The following is a 14,073-nucleotide window of genomic DNA, read 5'->3' as shown; positions in this document are numbered from 1 at the left end:
AACCCTATTGTCCATGGTGAGAGAAAACATGAGCAATGTAAAAGGAAACAAAATATCCATAACTGTTTTTCACATACGAGTCCTTGAACATACATAAGATTTGACCAACAAAAACAGTTTCATGAGTAGTTCCTCATTCTATGGCATTGTAAACCATGAAGTCATTCAAATGTTGCAGGGTGGGTCTGATGAGTCTTGTTCTTGCAAAGGTAGAAGGGGGTACTGGGATACTGCTTGATCCAACTTGTGACTGGGCTTGGGATGGTGTCACCTGTTTCTTACTTGGGATCTTTCACTGCCGTCAAACCGCACCAGATATTATTGAGGTGGTGTCAGCTCTACAATAGTACCAAAGCGATCCCATTGTCCACTGTTGGAGTTTTGGATGCGTCGCGTTTGAGTGAGCCACTTTCACCTGTGGTGCAAGGCTCGTTTCCGATTCCTCAGCAACCGAGATCACTGCTCGCAAGGCCAGCAGATGGGCTTGATAGGCATCAGAGTTCTGTAGGGGGTTGCTGAGGAATTGCAAGAGGGCTTTAGCGGCGGCATCAGTCTCCAGAGATCTGCTCACTGTAGTGTTGCTTTATAATAATCTCGCATGAAAACTCCTCTCAGATTCTGAATCACTTGAACCACCTCCAACAGACGGTGATGAGATATGCACTTGTGGTATCCTCTGGTATGTTCCACTTCTAACCAACCTGTCAGTCTATACATGTTGGCAATATAGTTCGGGCTGTTGAGCTGGAACAGGTCTGTTGCGACCTACTTATATGGGTATCTCTGCTGAGGTGGAGGGGGATTTGTCTTGCATAAGTAGCACTGGTGCTGCTTCTGCTCCACTTGTGGGAATGCCAGGCCAGTAGACTGACTGGCATGCCTTGCGGAGCATAGTCTCTAATCCAATGTGGGCGCCTCTCGTCATTGGTGTGCAGGACGAAATTTCCCTGGTATGACAGATGGTTTACTACAAGTCCTCCATCACCTTCAACGGTTTTTGATGCAGTTATCATGGCTGCACAAATCACTTCATTGTGGTCTAATAGGGTTGGGTAAGTTTGTCTTACCCTACTTAATATACTTGATATGATATTAATATATTGATATGATATGGTACTTGATATGGAAGGAATACATGAACATTATTCTTTTTAGGTTCAAAATACTGGGGTTATTGTTATCATTGAATTCCTTCTCACCAAAGTTTTAGCGAGAGCTTTGTGGTCGTTGAAGAATGTGAGGTTTCTGCAGCCCAGTAGTAAGAGGCGTGCCTTTTTGAGGCAAGGGCTTCCCTTGTGTGCTGTAGTTCTTTTCTGCATCTGTGAGGTGACTTACCACAAAGTACTAGCTTCCACCCACCAGAAAGAGGGGGACTCCAGAAATACACACTAGCAGTACTGGTGCATGATAAGAAATCCAATTCCCTTGACTTTACATTCACCTGGCAATGTCCGACATTTTGATCCATATACATATACGGTGTCACCTGGGTCTTCCGAGTATGCGAAAAAATCCTATCACACTGCGACTTTATATTGCTGCCCCGATCACGACACACCTTACAGTGTGTTGATTGCCGCCGTGGTTCATAGTATCCGGATTTCCTGCCTATTCGCATTAGCATTAATATGCTGTACTTCGCCACTGCACAAGATTCTTACATAAATGGGCAACAGCATCGTCCACCCACAAATGTTGCCCATGTACTCCATGCTGATAACCAACGCTTCAAACGGTGCCGGCGACATGCCAAGGGTCGCTTCTCCTTGCCCTGGCGGTGAGAGCAATGGCCGTTATTTCTGAGCTACTGGCCATGCCACCCGCGCTGGGGATGGGGTGAGGTCAGGGTTGGGTGAGAAATGCCGAAGGGATACTGGGAGGCATCGGCAATCTTGCCATGACTGCAGGTGGTCTGCACTTCCATCTTTTGCCTTATCGATTGCCTGCAGAAATACCATGTCAGTGTTGCCCATGGCTAACTACGAAAAGTCTTCTATACTTAATGCACCATGTAAGAACTAGAGATGAAGAAGGCAAACGCTGGCGTAGTTGTAGAAAAGTTAAATTAATACACGTAATATGGCATCCGCTTACTAATGCGACTTTATAGCGCTGCCGAGAGACGGCGTTCGAATCGACGGCGTTCGAATCCACTCCTACAATAGTAAACAAGTTTTCCATGTATGTTCCAAGGGACTCGTGTATTCGTTTAATTTTACGGATGCTTCCCCCCCCCCCCCCCCAAGAAAAAAAAACTAGCAATTTTTTTCTTTGTTTTTCTTTAATTCAGTTATACTAGTGCTAAAATAAAGGCATTTCTTTGCAGCACAGGCACGCTCGCCAGACAGTCCCCAAATCCACGTTAGAAACATTACTCAAGAACCTAATTTGCCCTGACTGAGTGTGCCCTTCAGTTACTGCCGAAGGGGGAGGGGTCTGCTGAAAGCGGGCAACACCCGGCAAACATTGTCGTCACCTCGGTGTACAAGGCAACATAAAGCTGAAACTCGGCGGCATCATGTGGACTCCGGCTGGAAGTAGCCTTTCCACAATCTTTTTCCCATATTTTCGTGTGGGCAGATTATTTCTTACCGACGACTGCAACCTTTTGTCCTCTACAAGAATGCTATCTACAATCTGGCCTTCCTTAGTGCGTCTATACCGGAAAGATTAACCCTTTGGGTTCTATTGCGGGGTAGCGGGCGGTAGGGACACAGCCAACTGGATTAGACAATAAACTAACTGATTGTGTGTATATTATTCATATTCTACTCTAAAGTTTCCCTGGTATCTTCCATGCTATCGGGTCCAATGCTATCGCTATTAGGTGGTTTCCGCAGTAAAATTTCTATATATTTGGATGCTAGAGAGTGAGAGGAATCTACTGATACCTAGATTATCGCGATCAATTATGCGAAGGTATTCTGTAAAAATACCTTCCTAGATTTTCTTATTAATGCATACCACAGTATGTATTGCACAAATAGCCAAGGAAATATCATGCGTGAAAATCGTATTTCCTGTCGTTCTATCCATTGGCCAAAATAAAGTTTGTGCTATACGGCTGAGTGAAACAAACTATATTTTCCCGCTATACAAGAAGCTATATGTAGCAAGTCGAACAACCTTTATAGTAAAGATTTTTTTGGGAAAAACACTTACCATCGAAACTCGTAGCCCTGTGACTGCCACAGCACTTTGTTTCTGCTGCATCAGTTGATCTCTGTTGGCTTTGCTGCTATATTTTCATATCCTTCAACACTTTGATACTTGTAGCTTTAAATAATGTCTAGTAAAGTGACTATATGAGCAAAGGAATGGGGGCTAGACAGCATTGGAAAATAGCGTGCGTTACCTCACGCAGATTTGTAGTGTTTATATATTTGCGTGGTGATCGGCAACGTTCTCGCAACGTTCGCAAGCGATTTTAAAGATTTATGGTTGTAATAATTATAAATCATAATTATGATTATAACGTACCTGAATGAATACAATTACCAGTCACAATTTTCAATGCTATGCCTGTATGTTTCACTTTGAGACGCCTTGCAGAAACCGCTGACCTGCCTTACTGTCATCAAGACACATTTTAAAATTATTATTATTATTTTTTTTAAGAGAGGGTTTGTAAATGGTGGCGGGATAAACGGTAATAAATATGCAAAGTTCTTAGTTTGAATTTAACAACAGTTCTATTACACTGGGCACATAAACTCTGTAAAATGATGAGTGCATAGCAAATAGTTTTCAATATTCTGAAAGCGAATAAATATCCAGGTGGTAGATAATTTTGCTGTAAATTTGAAACGCTGTTTGTTGGCTGAAAGTGACGGTATGTTTTGGAAATATCAAATTAGTTACTTTTTCTTTTATTTCAAATAGGGTTCGTCAAAACAAGGTAGGGTTAATATAAAGTAAATAATGTCTATAAATACATCTTTAAATACATTTTCCTCAATTAATTTTCGATAATATTGCATTCAAGGAGGTTATATATAACAGATGTGCTTAACTCTTAGCTTTATAACTTTGTAAGACTCAAAATCCATCAAACAAATCATGCATTTTTTTAAAGCCATTACTTTTTTCATCCAACACCACCTTTCTTCTTAAACAGCCAGTACATGCACACCTAAGAGAAGCATTATCCACCATAAAACTGGAGGTATGCCTTAATTCTTAAAGGAATAAAAGAAAGCTCCTTGTAAAATTTTAATTTATTTGCCAAAATAGGTCATGTTAGATTAAACCTATCACATGAAATCTTACTCTAAGACTAAGACAAGTGACTGAAAAAACCAGCTAGACATGGCAACTTTTTAAAGATACTATATACAAAAATACAAAGCCATTTGTTTAATAACTGTTCTTTATTGTGAGACTAGTGATGGGAAATCAAGTGGCTGGATGTAAGACAATGCATCCTCAGTCAACGTGTCAAAGGCAGCAGGGCTAAAGAGTGACGGTTTACTAGGATGGGAAAAGGATTGATTTGTGGTATGGGTTGAACTAAGATAATGATTCAAGTTTTCTTTTTGTGAAGTGAAGAAGAGTTGAGCCTTTATCTACAGCACATACTAAAGGATCAATGGACATGTACTGTAAGCATATTTCTCTACGTTACGAATAGAAATAAATAGGAAATGCAACATCAGAAAATATATAAATTATCACAGTAGTAGAACTGCCATTGATACAAATGTGTAGAAATACCAAGTTCCAAAATCTACTTAGGTAACAACTGCAATCTTCCAAGAATCCTTTCTTCACTAAAGACATCTGTCAGAATTTGAAAAAAACATGCAAGGAAACATGGACAAATTTGTTTCTCAAAGTCCGAGAATGTGGCATTTAATAGGCACTGCTTGTGATCAATATACAAGATGGGTGTGAAATGGCTTCTTGGTATCATAATTCACACAGAAGAGACAAATGACTTGAGGTACTGGCACCAGTCTGTGCTAGGCCTGTGACTGGGAGGGGCAGCAGCAAGCTTTATGGCACTCAGTACTTAGGTCTCTTAGCAATCCTAAGCAATTATTTGATGATCCTGTGCCTAACTAAACTGTCAATGTTATTGTATCAAATTAAAAAAAAATCTTATCAAACATATTTGTTGTCAGTCATAGCTTGCATACATAAATATACTTTCAACAAAGCACCAGTTCAGCTTACACAAATAATGAAAAATTGAAAAATGGACAGATCAATTCTGACAGTACGAGAATGATGTTAAATTCTCAAGGTGACATTAACTCAAATTTTAAATAAAAAAGCTTCCACTTGCTTCACATGAAAAAAAATAAAAAAAAATCTTACACTGCCTACCACTGCATTTAAAACAAAATAGTTCTCCAGCCTAAATTTGAAGTAAATAATCTTCGGAATCAGAAATCCTGGCCAAACCAGCCAACACTAAAATTTCAGAATGCCAAAACCATTCACTGACTAGAGCTAAAGATGGCTTTGATAGAGTTTGAGGTGAATATCGAGTTTTAAACAAACAGCAAAAAAATATGGTGGGAGTCATATTCAATATTTATGAAAAACAAAAATATTTTGAGTTTTAGATGGCATGATATTATTCCCCCCATATCATTACTTAATTCAACTTCTTTATTCATGTATGAATTTCCTTTTAAAAAGAAATCCTCCATTTGTTATTTCCGTTATTTAGATATAATACACAGTTAATGTCTGACATTTATTGCTTGTACAATGAATTTTCTGAAGATCTGAAATTATAGGTTAAACTATATAATGGCCCAAGTGCTGCTTCCTGATCATCAACAGAATCAATTTACTCTTAAAATTTAATGGCACATTTTTCTGACAAGGAATATCTTCTGTGAAAAAGTATAAAACCAGTAACAAAAGGCTTAAAACTCTTGTAAAAATTATAGTATTGTTTGACTCTTTGTTCAGTCAAGCCTTGGATCAGAAATCCTTTCAGGCATAAACACTTACTAGGCTTTTAAAACTTATTTTTGAGAGCATCCAGTCAAGTTAAAGAACAATTACATAGAACTGGTTAGAATTAATAATCAAGAAATGTATTATGAGCGCCTATATATTTGGATCTCACAAGACTTGATGTGAACATTAAAAAGATGATAAACGAAAGTAATACCTCAGAACACTACAGGTCTGTGCTGTATTGACTGCAGTGCTCACACAGGCATTCCTCTTGAACGTTTCCATTTGAGATCAGATTCCAAGTGCATATATATATATATTAAAGTATTACAGAAATAAGATGGTAATCATGAAAAAAAATAAGATACTGGCATTTGATAATTAATAAGAACAAAGATTATTTCGTGTGATATGTTGACAATGAAAACACTAAACTGCTCTAGCTGCAGGTACATAAACTAAGACCCTCAGTGGAAAACTATCAAGGCAGCCAAAACATGAAATTTTTCCTGTATATCTCCCTTACTTTTCCCCATCTTCTTTTCCAAAGCTCTTAGGGCAATGTTATTGCTTTACTTTAGAACCTGCAGAAGTACATGTATATATTTATATGGATTTCTTACCCAGAGGGAGAATACTATAACCAATATGCACTTGGAGAGGAAAGTATAGGCAACTTTGTAACCACTGACCACTCAAATTTTACTATTGCTGTGTTATCTTCCTCAAGCCTATGTAATAGCCCTCATATCAAGTGTTAGTAGAAAATTCTGTTTTGTTTTCATGTATTGTTTTATTCTAACTGTGATTTCAGGTCTGGATACAATCAAAGTAAATCCATAAAAAGTGTTGTCCTGAGACAAGAGCTGTTGATGAAAGGTGACACTCCTGCCTTTAAACAAGTTTTCCACTGATAGCCTCAATTTTAATGATCAAGACTTAAGTTTTTGATTACAGTTTAAAAGATGGTGTCATATTTCTTTATTTCTTAATTATATATTATTTATAACATAATCTTATTGTTTTTTATTTTTACAAAAAATCATTTTCATAGTTAAATAAATACTGGTGCATCTAATCTTAACTTATAAAAGACAAGAAAACAGCACTCAAGGAGTGCAACATACCACAAAGAGCACCTAAAGTGTAGTTACAGATGAGAGAGTATCAAACATGAAAAAAGGTGTCATACAATTTCTTTCTGTGCGAGTCATAAATACACAAGTAACATACTTCCAAGTTTATCCTAGGAGGTCTGCAATATGTCATAAATTTGAATTTTTAAACATTATATATATATATAAAAGATGAAGAAAATATATCAAAAGTTGTAAGAATATAAAGTATATTTTAAAACTGATATTAGGATTGCATAATTTTAGGTAATGACTCCACCAAGGTAAGCACTGTTATTAATACAGCCTACCTGAGATTAATCTAACATTTTAAAGTAAATTTCCATTTTGCAAAACCTTTGCCATACATTAAGCCTGTTGAAGTGAAAACATAAATCAAATTTACACAAAGTTCCCTGTATGTGAGCAGCAATGTACAAGTTGTGAAATTTCACTAACCATAATCATATACCCAAAATATACATCTGGCCAGGGCCATAGACAAAGCTCAGGGTAAAATTGACTATCTGAACACATAAATTAGGTGCTCAACATAAAGGAAATGGCACGACCTAACTTAGTACAGGGGCATAAATTAGCCCTTTATCTGGCATATTTTTAAAGGGACCACATCCAACTAATTGAGAGACAGGCTATCCATATCCGCCTCATAATTGGAACAGTGAATTAAGTGTTGGAGATCTTTATGGCAGGTTAATGTTTATAATTCCTCTTATGGAAGCGCAAACCACATTTTTGCTTGAAGCTCTTGCCACATGTTTCACAGGAAAAGGCTCGGAAGTCAGAATGACAGCGCATATGATCTGTCAGTCCTTCTTTCCTGGTAAATGCACGACCACAGATGTCACAGGGATAGGGCTTCTCTCCAGTGTGGATGCGTTCATGCTGCTTCAAGTAGTCCTTCCTTGAGAAGCACTTGTGGCAATACTGGCACATAAACGGACGGTCACCGGTGTGGGTCTGCAAACATATCGTTGATATATTAAAAAGAATGGTATGATAATCTAAACATATTTTAATCCTTCTCTTGTTCTAATCTTAAATATGAGATTAGCAAGGTAAATTTTCAATAAATACTGTCAATTCAAATAAGTCTACATCAGGTTCTCATTATTCATTATTAACCTATCATGCATGAATGACATGACTTACATGCTATGTCATTCCTATCCCACTTTTACCTTGAATCTTGGAAAGATTCTTTTTCATTCTTATTCATATCAGTTTTTTCACATTATAATAATAATAATGTCAATAATATAATAATAATAATAATAATAATAAAAATATCAATATTAGTAGAAAAAATGGGGTGGAACTACAGTGGACAGTACATGTATCTATGTACATACATTTGTTTTGTTTTATCAATTTTGTTTAAATATAGCTGGTTCCAAAAACATTTGACATCATCAAGAAATCATTTCTAAGGCCTACCGGATCTCTCTCTCTCTCTCTTTTTTTTTAATATAATGATAATAATTGTTATTATAATCATAGCTGTTAACCCTATGGCCTGGATGATGTGACTATTACATCATGTAAAAATTTCACGGATGACATGAACATGGTATCATGAGAAAATTTGGCTGTTGTGAGCATTTTGGCTAAAGGCCAGGGTGACAGGAAAGACTTGCCACAACTGCACAAAGCACTCTCATGGAGGGTGATTTATCTCATGTGGTGTTTATGAAGGGGCTTTTGCTTTATTTCCATCAATAAACAAGTGAAATGTAGTGCCTTTGAGCACCGAAGAGCATGCTATCTCCATGCTCAGGATCATATTCCTGCATGCCGTAACCCACAACGCTGGTTGTATTTCAGAAAATTGAATGTGGAAAAACAAAAATTACACATATAACAAAATTTTACTTATTGTTCTTTTTATTACACTGAGTTATTAACTCCCTAAAGAGGTGATATAGTCTGTGCAAGTAAAACAGTTTATTACCATCTAGATACAGCAAATTAATGACAAATATAGAGATTGGAAAATGTCTATATTTGCTATCAATGCTTACTCCTTGGAAATTAAACCCATGTGAAGTCATCTAAATGTAGGCAAAATCAATAGAATGAAAATTAAGTGCACTCCCAGCAAAAACAGGTTTATATGGACCAAAAAAAATGTGACTCAGAATGAAACATCATGTATATAAAACATCCCAAAGGAATAAATTATAACATGGTTTATAAAAGGGGAATATCTCGATAATGGTTAATGGTTACAAAACAAAATCAATTTGCTAGACATCAAAGGTCATATAGCACTTTAGAAAGTGTAACAGTACAAAGGGTAAAGACTGGGATAGTTGATAATTAAACATGCTGCATGTCAGAAGTTGTATAGCAGTTCAGGAAGGTAGGGATTAACAAGGGTGTCCAAAGGGCATGGTAGGAATAGCAATGTTTATATTTGTCATTTGACTTGCTTTATCCAGATGGTAAAAGAATGTTTTCCTTGCAAAAACTCCCTATCATCTCTCTAAATGGTCCATAACTCAGTGCAATAATTACAGTCGCATTGTAATTTTCTCCCCCCCCCCACAAACATTAAATTTTCTGCAATACAACCTGTGCCGCCACTCATGGTGGGCAGGAATAGGATCCTGAGAGTGGACATAGCGTCCACCCTGGAGCGAGTGCTCTTCCAGTCATGGCTCATGGATGGTACATTCCCCACTTGTTAACCCACTACCGCTGATATATTTTGAATTTTTGAATTTTTATTCTGAAAATAAAAGTTTCCAGGCGGCTGCAAAATCAGTGCCCGGGGCTGGCCCGGACTCTGCCCAAGTGCCGACTGCGGCCCGCTGCTGAGTCAGAGCGCGAGCCCCAATACAGCATCACACTGGCGGGACGCCCGGCAATTTTTTCCCAGGTGTCTCATATGAGGGACACCCATCATAAATGGGTTAACTGATGGAAATAGTGTAAAAGCCCCTTCCTAAAAGCCTACTGAGTCTAATCACCCTCCAAGAGCTTTGTGCACTCATGGCAAATCATTCCTGTAACAAAGGCCTTCAGCCTAAATTTTCATTACAGCAAGTTCCTGTCACCCCAACCTACAGCCAAATTTTCCCATAACAGCTTGCTCACAGCACCCACCCCTCAAGCCAAACTTTTTTATGATGTAATGGTCCCATCCTCCTGATGGAAGGGGTTCATCCATTAAACACTGACAGCATGTTGTCATTTCACTGGGCTAGGTTGTAGATATCTCTGCATGACATACCCCACACCATTAACTCTCTCTGATCACTGCAGTTTGGTTTCACTCTGATATACAGGCATTAATTTTTTTTCTTCAAACATCTACTTATAAGTCCAGCTGTACAAAATTAGGTGACCAAAGCAAAGTTAGAAATACCAAATGAGGCTGACTCAAAATGAGGAAACTATTGATGTGTACCAACCACCCCACTTTACTGATCACTAACCAAGTTTTATTACCATCATCATTGGGTTAAAGAATGAATCAAGAGTTGTTTCTTTCTTCCTAATTTCCTTGATGAAACTAAGAAAACACAAAGAATTCTTAATTCATTCTTGGAAGTGAATGATTCCTTTCCATTCACCCCTATCATTCTCTTTCCCTACTTGATAAGCAATTGTCCTGTAATATACATGACCTGGAGGATATGGATAATGAAAAAGTTGATCCCCTCTCATCCACTTCCACATAGGCCTAATAAAACATATGCTGCTTTGCTGTTGTTGGTGAATATGTGTATGGATGTATTTACTTTCCTAGAGTTTACTTTTCTTCACTTTACATGTCTCAAAAATATATAAAATTTCATCTTACACCATATAACTGGGCAGGAATTCCCCGCAATGAAAGAGCTAGGATTTATTTATTTATTCATTTATTTATTCCTTTTTAAAATAATTTCCACAAAGCTTTGGCAACAGAAGAAGTAAATAGTAATTAATGGGGCGATAAATTCTGACGACCTCCTGAATATCAAACTTTAGTAAAAAAAGGTTGGGGATACCATTTTTAAACATCAGAATAGTATAAAAAAATAACTAAAAAAAAAAAAAAAAAAAAAAAAAAAAAAAAAAAGACAGAAAAGTAAACCCATGTTGGATCAAACATTACTTTTTACAGATTCAAATACAAGTTTAATTTCTATCATTCTCTTGTCTCTGACTCCTTTTGATTTGTTGTAATTTTCTTTATAGTAACCAAAATTGACAAACATATTTGAATTATTATATGGTTTATGTTTGAGTAAGATTAAACCACACTAAGATAAAATAATATATTTAGATCAGTCTTCATTCATTTCCTGAATGAGAGAACACATCATTCCTGACCATATATTGCCAACAATGTCTTCTCCATTTCTTACCTTGATATGGTTGGCAAGGTTGTCACGACGTGTAAATGACTGCCCACAGAGAGGACAAACAAACGGCTTCTTCTGCTCTTTGTCACCATTTCTCTCATCATCTCCGGCTAGTGACGAAGTTCTTGACATCATATCTCCGAAACCACCAGGACCGATTATGAACTGTGTTCCATCCTCACTCAAATCAACTTGTAGCAGTTCCGTCTGTGAAAGGAATAGGCTTTTACTTTATTCAGCACAAAGGCAAGACCCTGCATAATAAGAATATGGAAATGGTTGAAAACTGAGAAAATGTCCTAAGAGCAGTGAAAAAATAAAAAAACTTATTGCAAATATAACTTCTACTTTTCCACTCAAGGATAATCATAATTCACTTTATCCATTTAGCATGATAAGCAATTCACCTTGTAAAATGAGAAAAGAAAAGAAAAGAAAAAGAAAAACAAAAAAAATCCATAATATATTCAATGTAAATACCCTCAACCCAAATCTCCTTCCTGGAGCATAAACAACCATACATGCATGAGAAAACTGCTTAAGTAAAAGCCTCATCACACATACTGTGGATATGTCAGAATTGGGAAGTGAAGAGTTAGATTGTTCATAGCCATCCTCGACATCTGAGAGAACACCGTGGGAGAGGCCTTCCCCCTCCCCTAATGCTCCTTCTTCATCTTCCTCTTCCTCTTCCTCTTCTTCCTCTTCAGGTTCTTGTTCCTGCTCTTCTTCCCCAGACATTACTTCTCCGGCCACTCCTTCGTCCTCATCCAAGTCTTCCGCTTCTTCTTTGGAGTATTCTGATCTTTCGGTCTGGAAGGTAAACATATTTGTGAAGAAAAATGAGATAGATGGAGATGTATAATGGAAGGAATGTCTAAAAAGATGAAAAGAAAAAAAAGAAAAAGAAAAAAAGAAACAAAGAAAAAGAAAAAAAAAGAAAAAAAAAAAAAACTAAAAAGAAAAGCATGTATATATTGTCAGTTACAAGGATTATAAGTAATAACAAAACTAGTGATGGTATAATTTGAAGCCGAAAGTAATGGTTTCTGAGTGGCTTCAAAATCATTGAGTGGGGCTGGCCCGGAATCTGCCTGCGTGCTGGCCGCTGCCCGAGACGGAATCAGAGCACAAGCTCCGATCCAGCGTCACACTGGCAGGATGCCCGGCAAAGTCTCATTTGTGAGAAATCCGTCGTGAGTGGGTTAAGATTTCAAGAACATTTACAAAATGGCACAAAAAAACAAGAATTTTTGTACAAATATATATGGCTAAGTATAAGCGTAATTCTTGAAAACTAAAAATTGGAAACTGAAAACAGAGAGAGAGAAAAAAAAGATGATGTGTTGAAATAAAGGTTAAAAACTAAGTTATTTATAAGTGTAGTCAACCACTGTCTTTTCCCTTTAGCATATTAAAAATATGTAATACATATTTTTAAAATTTGTTATGTATCTAAAATCATACCATGAAATTGCTAAAGAAGTTAGTCTATATTCCTTACCTTTATCATAATTCAGAAACAAAGTAATAGAAATAAGACATTTATGTGGTCCTGGAATGAAATCATTATGCCAGAACTATATCAAAAGTAATAAAAAAAAAGCCCTTTCAAAGACTACAACTGATCTGTTAGCTTATTTTCTAATCATACTATATTTGTTAACACTCACTTCTGTTACAATAAACCAGCTTTACAGTGTTCTACTTTACTAGGGGAGTAATACCCTTTTGATAACACCATGATTTTCTCTTTTTCTATCAATGTTTCCAAAATACATTAAATATAAAGAATATAGAGATTCCTTATTATAGCTTTTCTGAATGCACAAATTCAAATAAAAAACTAAAACAGATAACATCAAGTATTTGTAATGTGCTAAAATATAAAAATAAGCTGAGTTGCAAATTTAGTAGTATGCCTATGTCAAAACAAAAAATAACCAATCATTTGTTACTTCAGAAAGAAAGAAAGAAAGAAAAATTGTTCTTGTAACCCCTACAATCTAGATGATGTGACCAGTCATGAAAAAAATTTGATTTGAGGAGTGGGTGATGTGAGCATGCTGTGATGGGAAAATTTGGTTGTGGGCCAGGGTGATGGGAACTTGCCGTTATGAGAATTTCGACTCAAAGCCAGGGTGATGGAAAGACTTGCCACGAGAGCACATATGGAGAGTGTGCAAGGAAAACATTCTATTACCATTTGGCTAAAGAAAATCTAATGGCAAATATAGACATTGAAAAATGGCCAAAAAAGCTAAAAATGCTTATCAAGAAAAATAACATTACAAAGGGAGCCATGGAGTCTTGTTACCGTATACGAGTGTTTGTGTGGGCCAAGCCAACAAGCTGGACACCCGGTAGACTAATGGCTGTATTTTGGAATAGGTGCGGGCAGTAGAACATTCGGATTGAAGGGGGTAAACCAATCTTAGCCCATTAAATAAGATATTCTGACCACACATTTTTCTTAATCAGGATGTTTGAGCAGTTATACCATGACAATAGCATGTTCCTCCGTCTGGAGGAGAGTCTTACTCTGATCCCCCTCCCCCTCTTCTACCTCTCTTGGATTTGGGACCAAGTTTTCAATGGTCTTCCATACATACATACAAACATAATGAAGTATCTTTCTCTACATCTTTGTAAATAAATAAATAAAT

At 36.9% G+C, this 14,073-nt stretch overlaps 1 protein-coding gene across 4 annotated transcripts in view; it reads right to left on the bottom strand.

Annotated features, from left to right (window-relative positions):
- Nucleotides 1–4,205: 4,205 nt before the first annotated feature.
- Nucleotides 4,206–14,073, bottom strand: part of LOC113803422 (GDNF-inducible zinc finger protein 1) — a 20,981-nt gene continuing 11,113 nt past the window's right edge. For all 4 annotated transcript variants that reach the window (XM_027354198.2, XM_027354199.2, XM_070120980.1 and 1 more), the window contains exons 6-8: nucleotides 11,972–12,220; nucleotides 11,411–11,614; nucleotides 4,206–8,012 (exon numbers count right to left, since the gene is read on the bottom strand). In XM_027354198.2, the coding sequence (XP_027209999.1) occupies nucleotides 7,746–8,012; nucleotides 11,411–11,614; nucleotides 11,972–12,220 (720 nt within the window). In that variant the 3' untranslated portion in view covers nucleotides 4,206–7,745. The remainder of the gene's footprint in view (nucleotides 8,013–11,410; nucleotides 11,615–11,971; nucleotides 12,221–14,073) is intronic.

The sequence above is a fragment of the Penaeus vannamei genome, chromosome 4 (assembly GCF_042767895.1).
Source record: "Penaeus vannamei isolate JL-2024 chromosome 4, ASM4276789v1, whole genome shotgun sequence".
Taxonomy (NCBI): Eukaryota; Metazoa; Arthropoda; class Malacostraca; order Decapoda; family Penaeidae; genus Penaeus; species Penaeus vannamei.
Note: the sequence above shows the minus strand (reverse complement) of the source record. Positions and strands in the feature narration are given on the sequence as shown.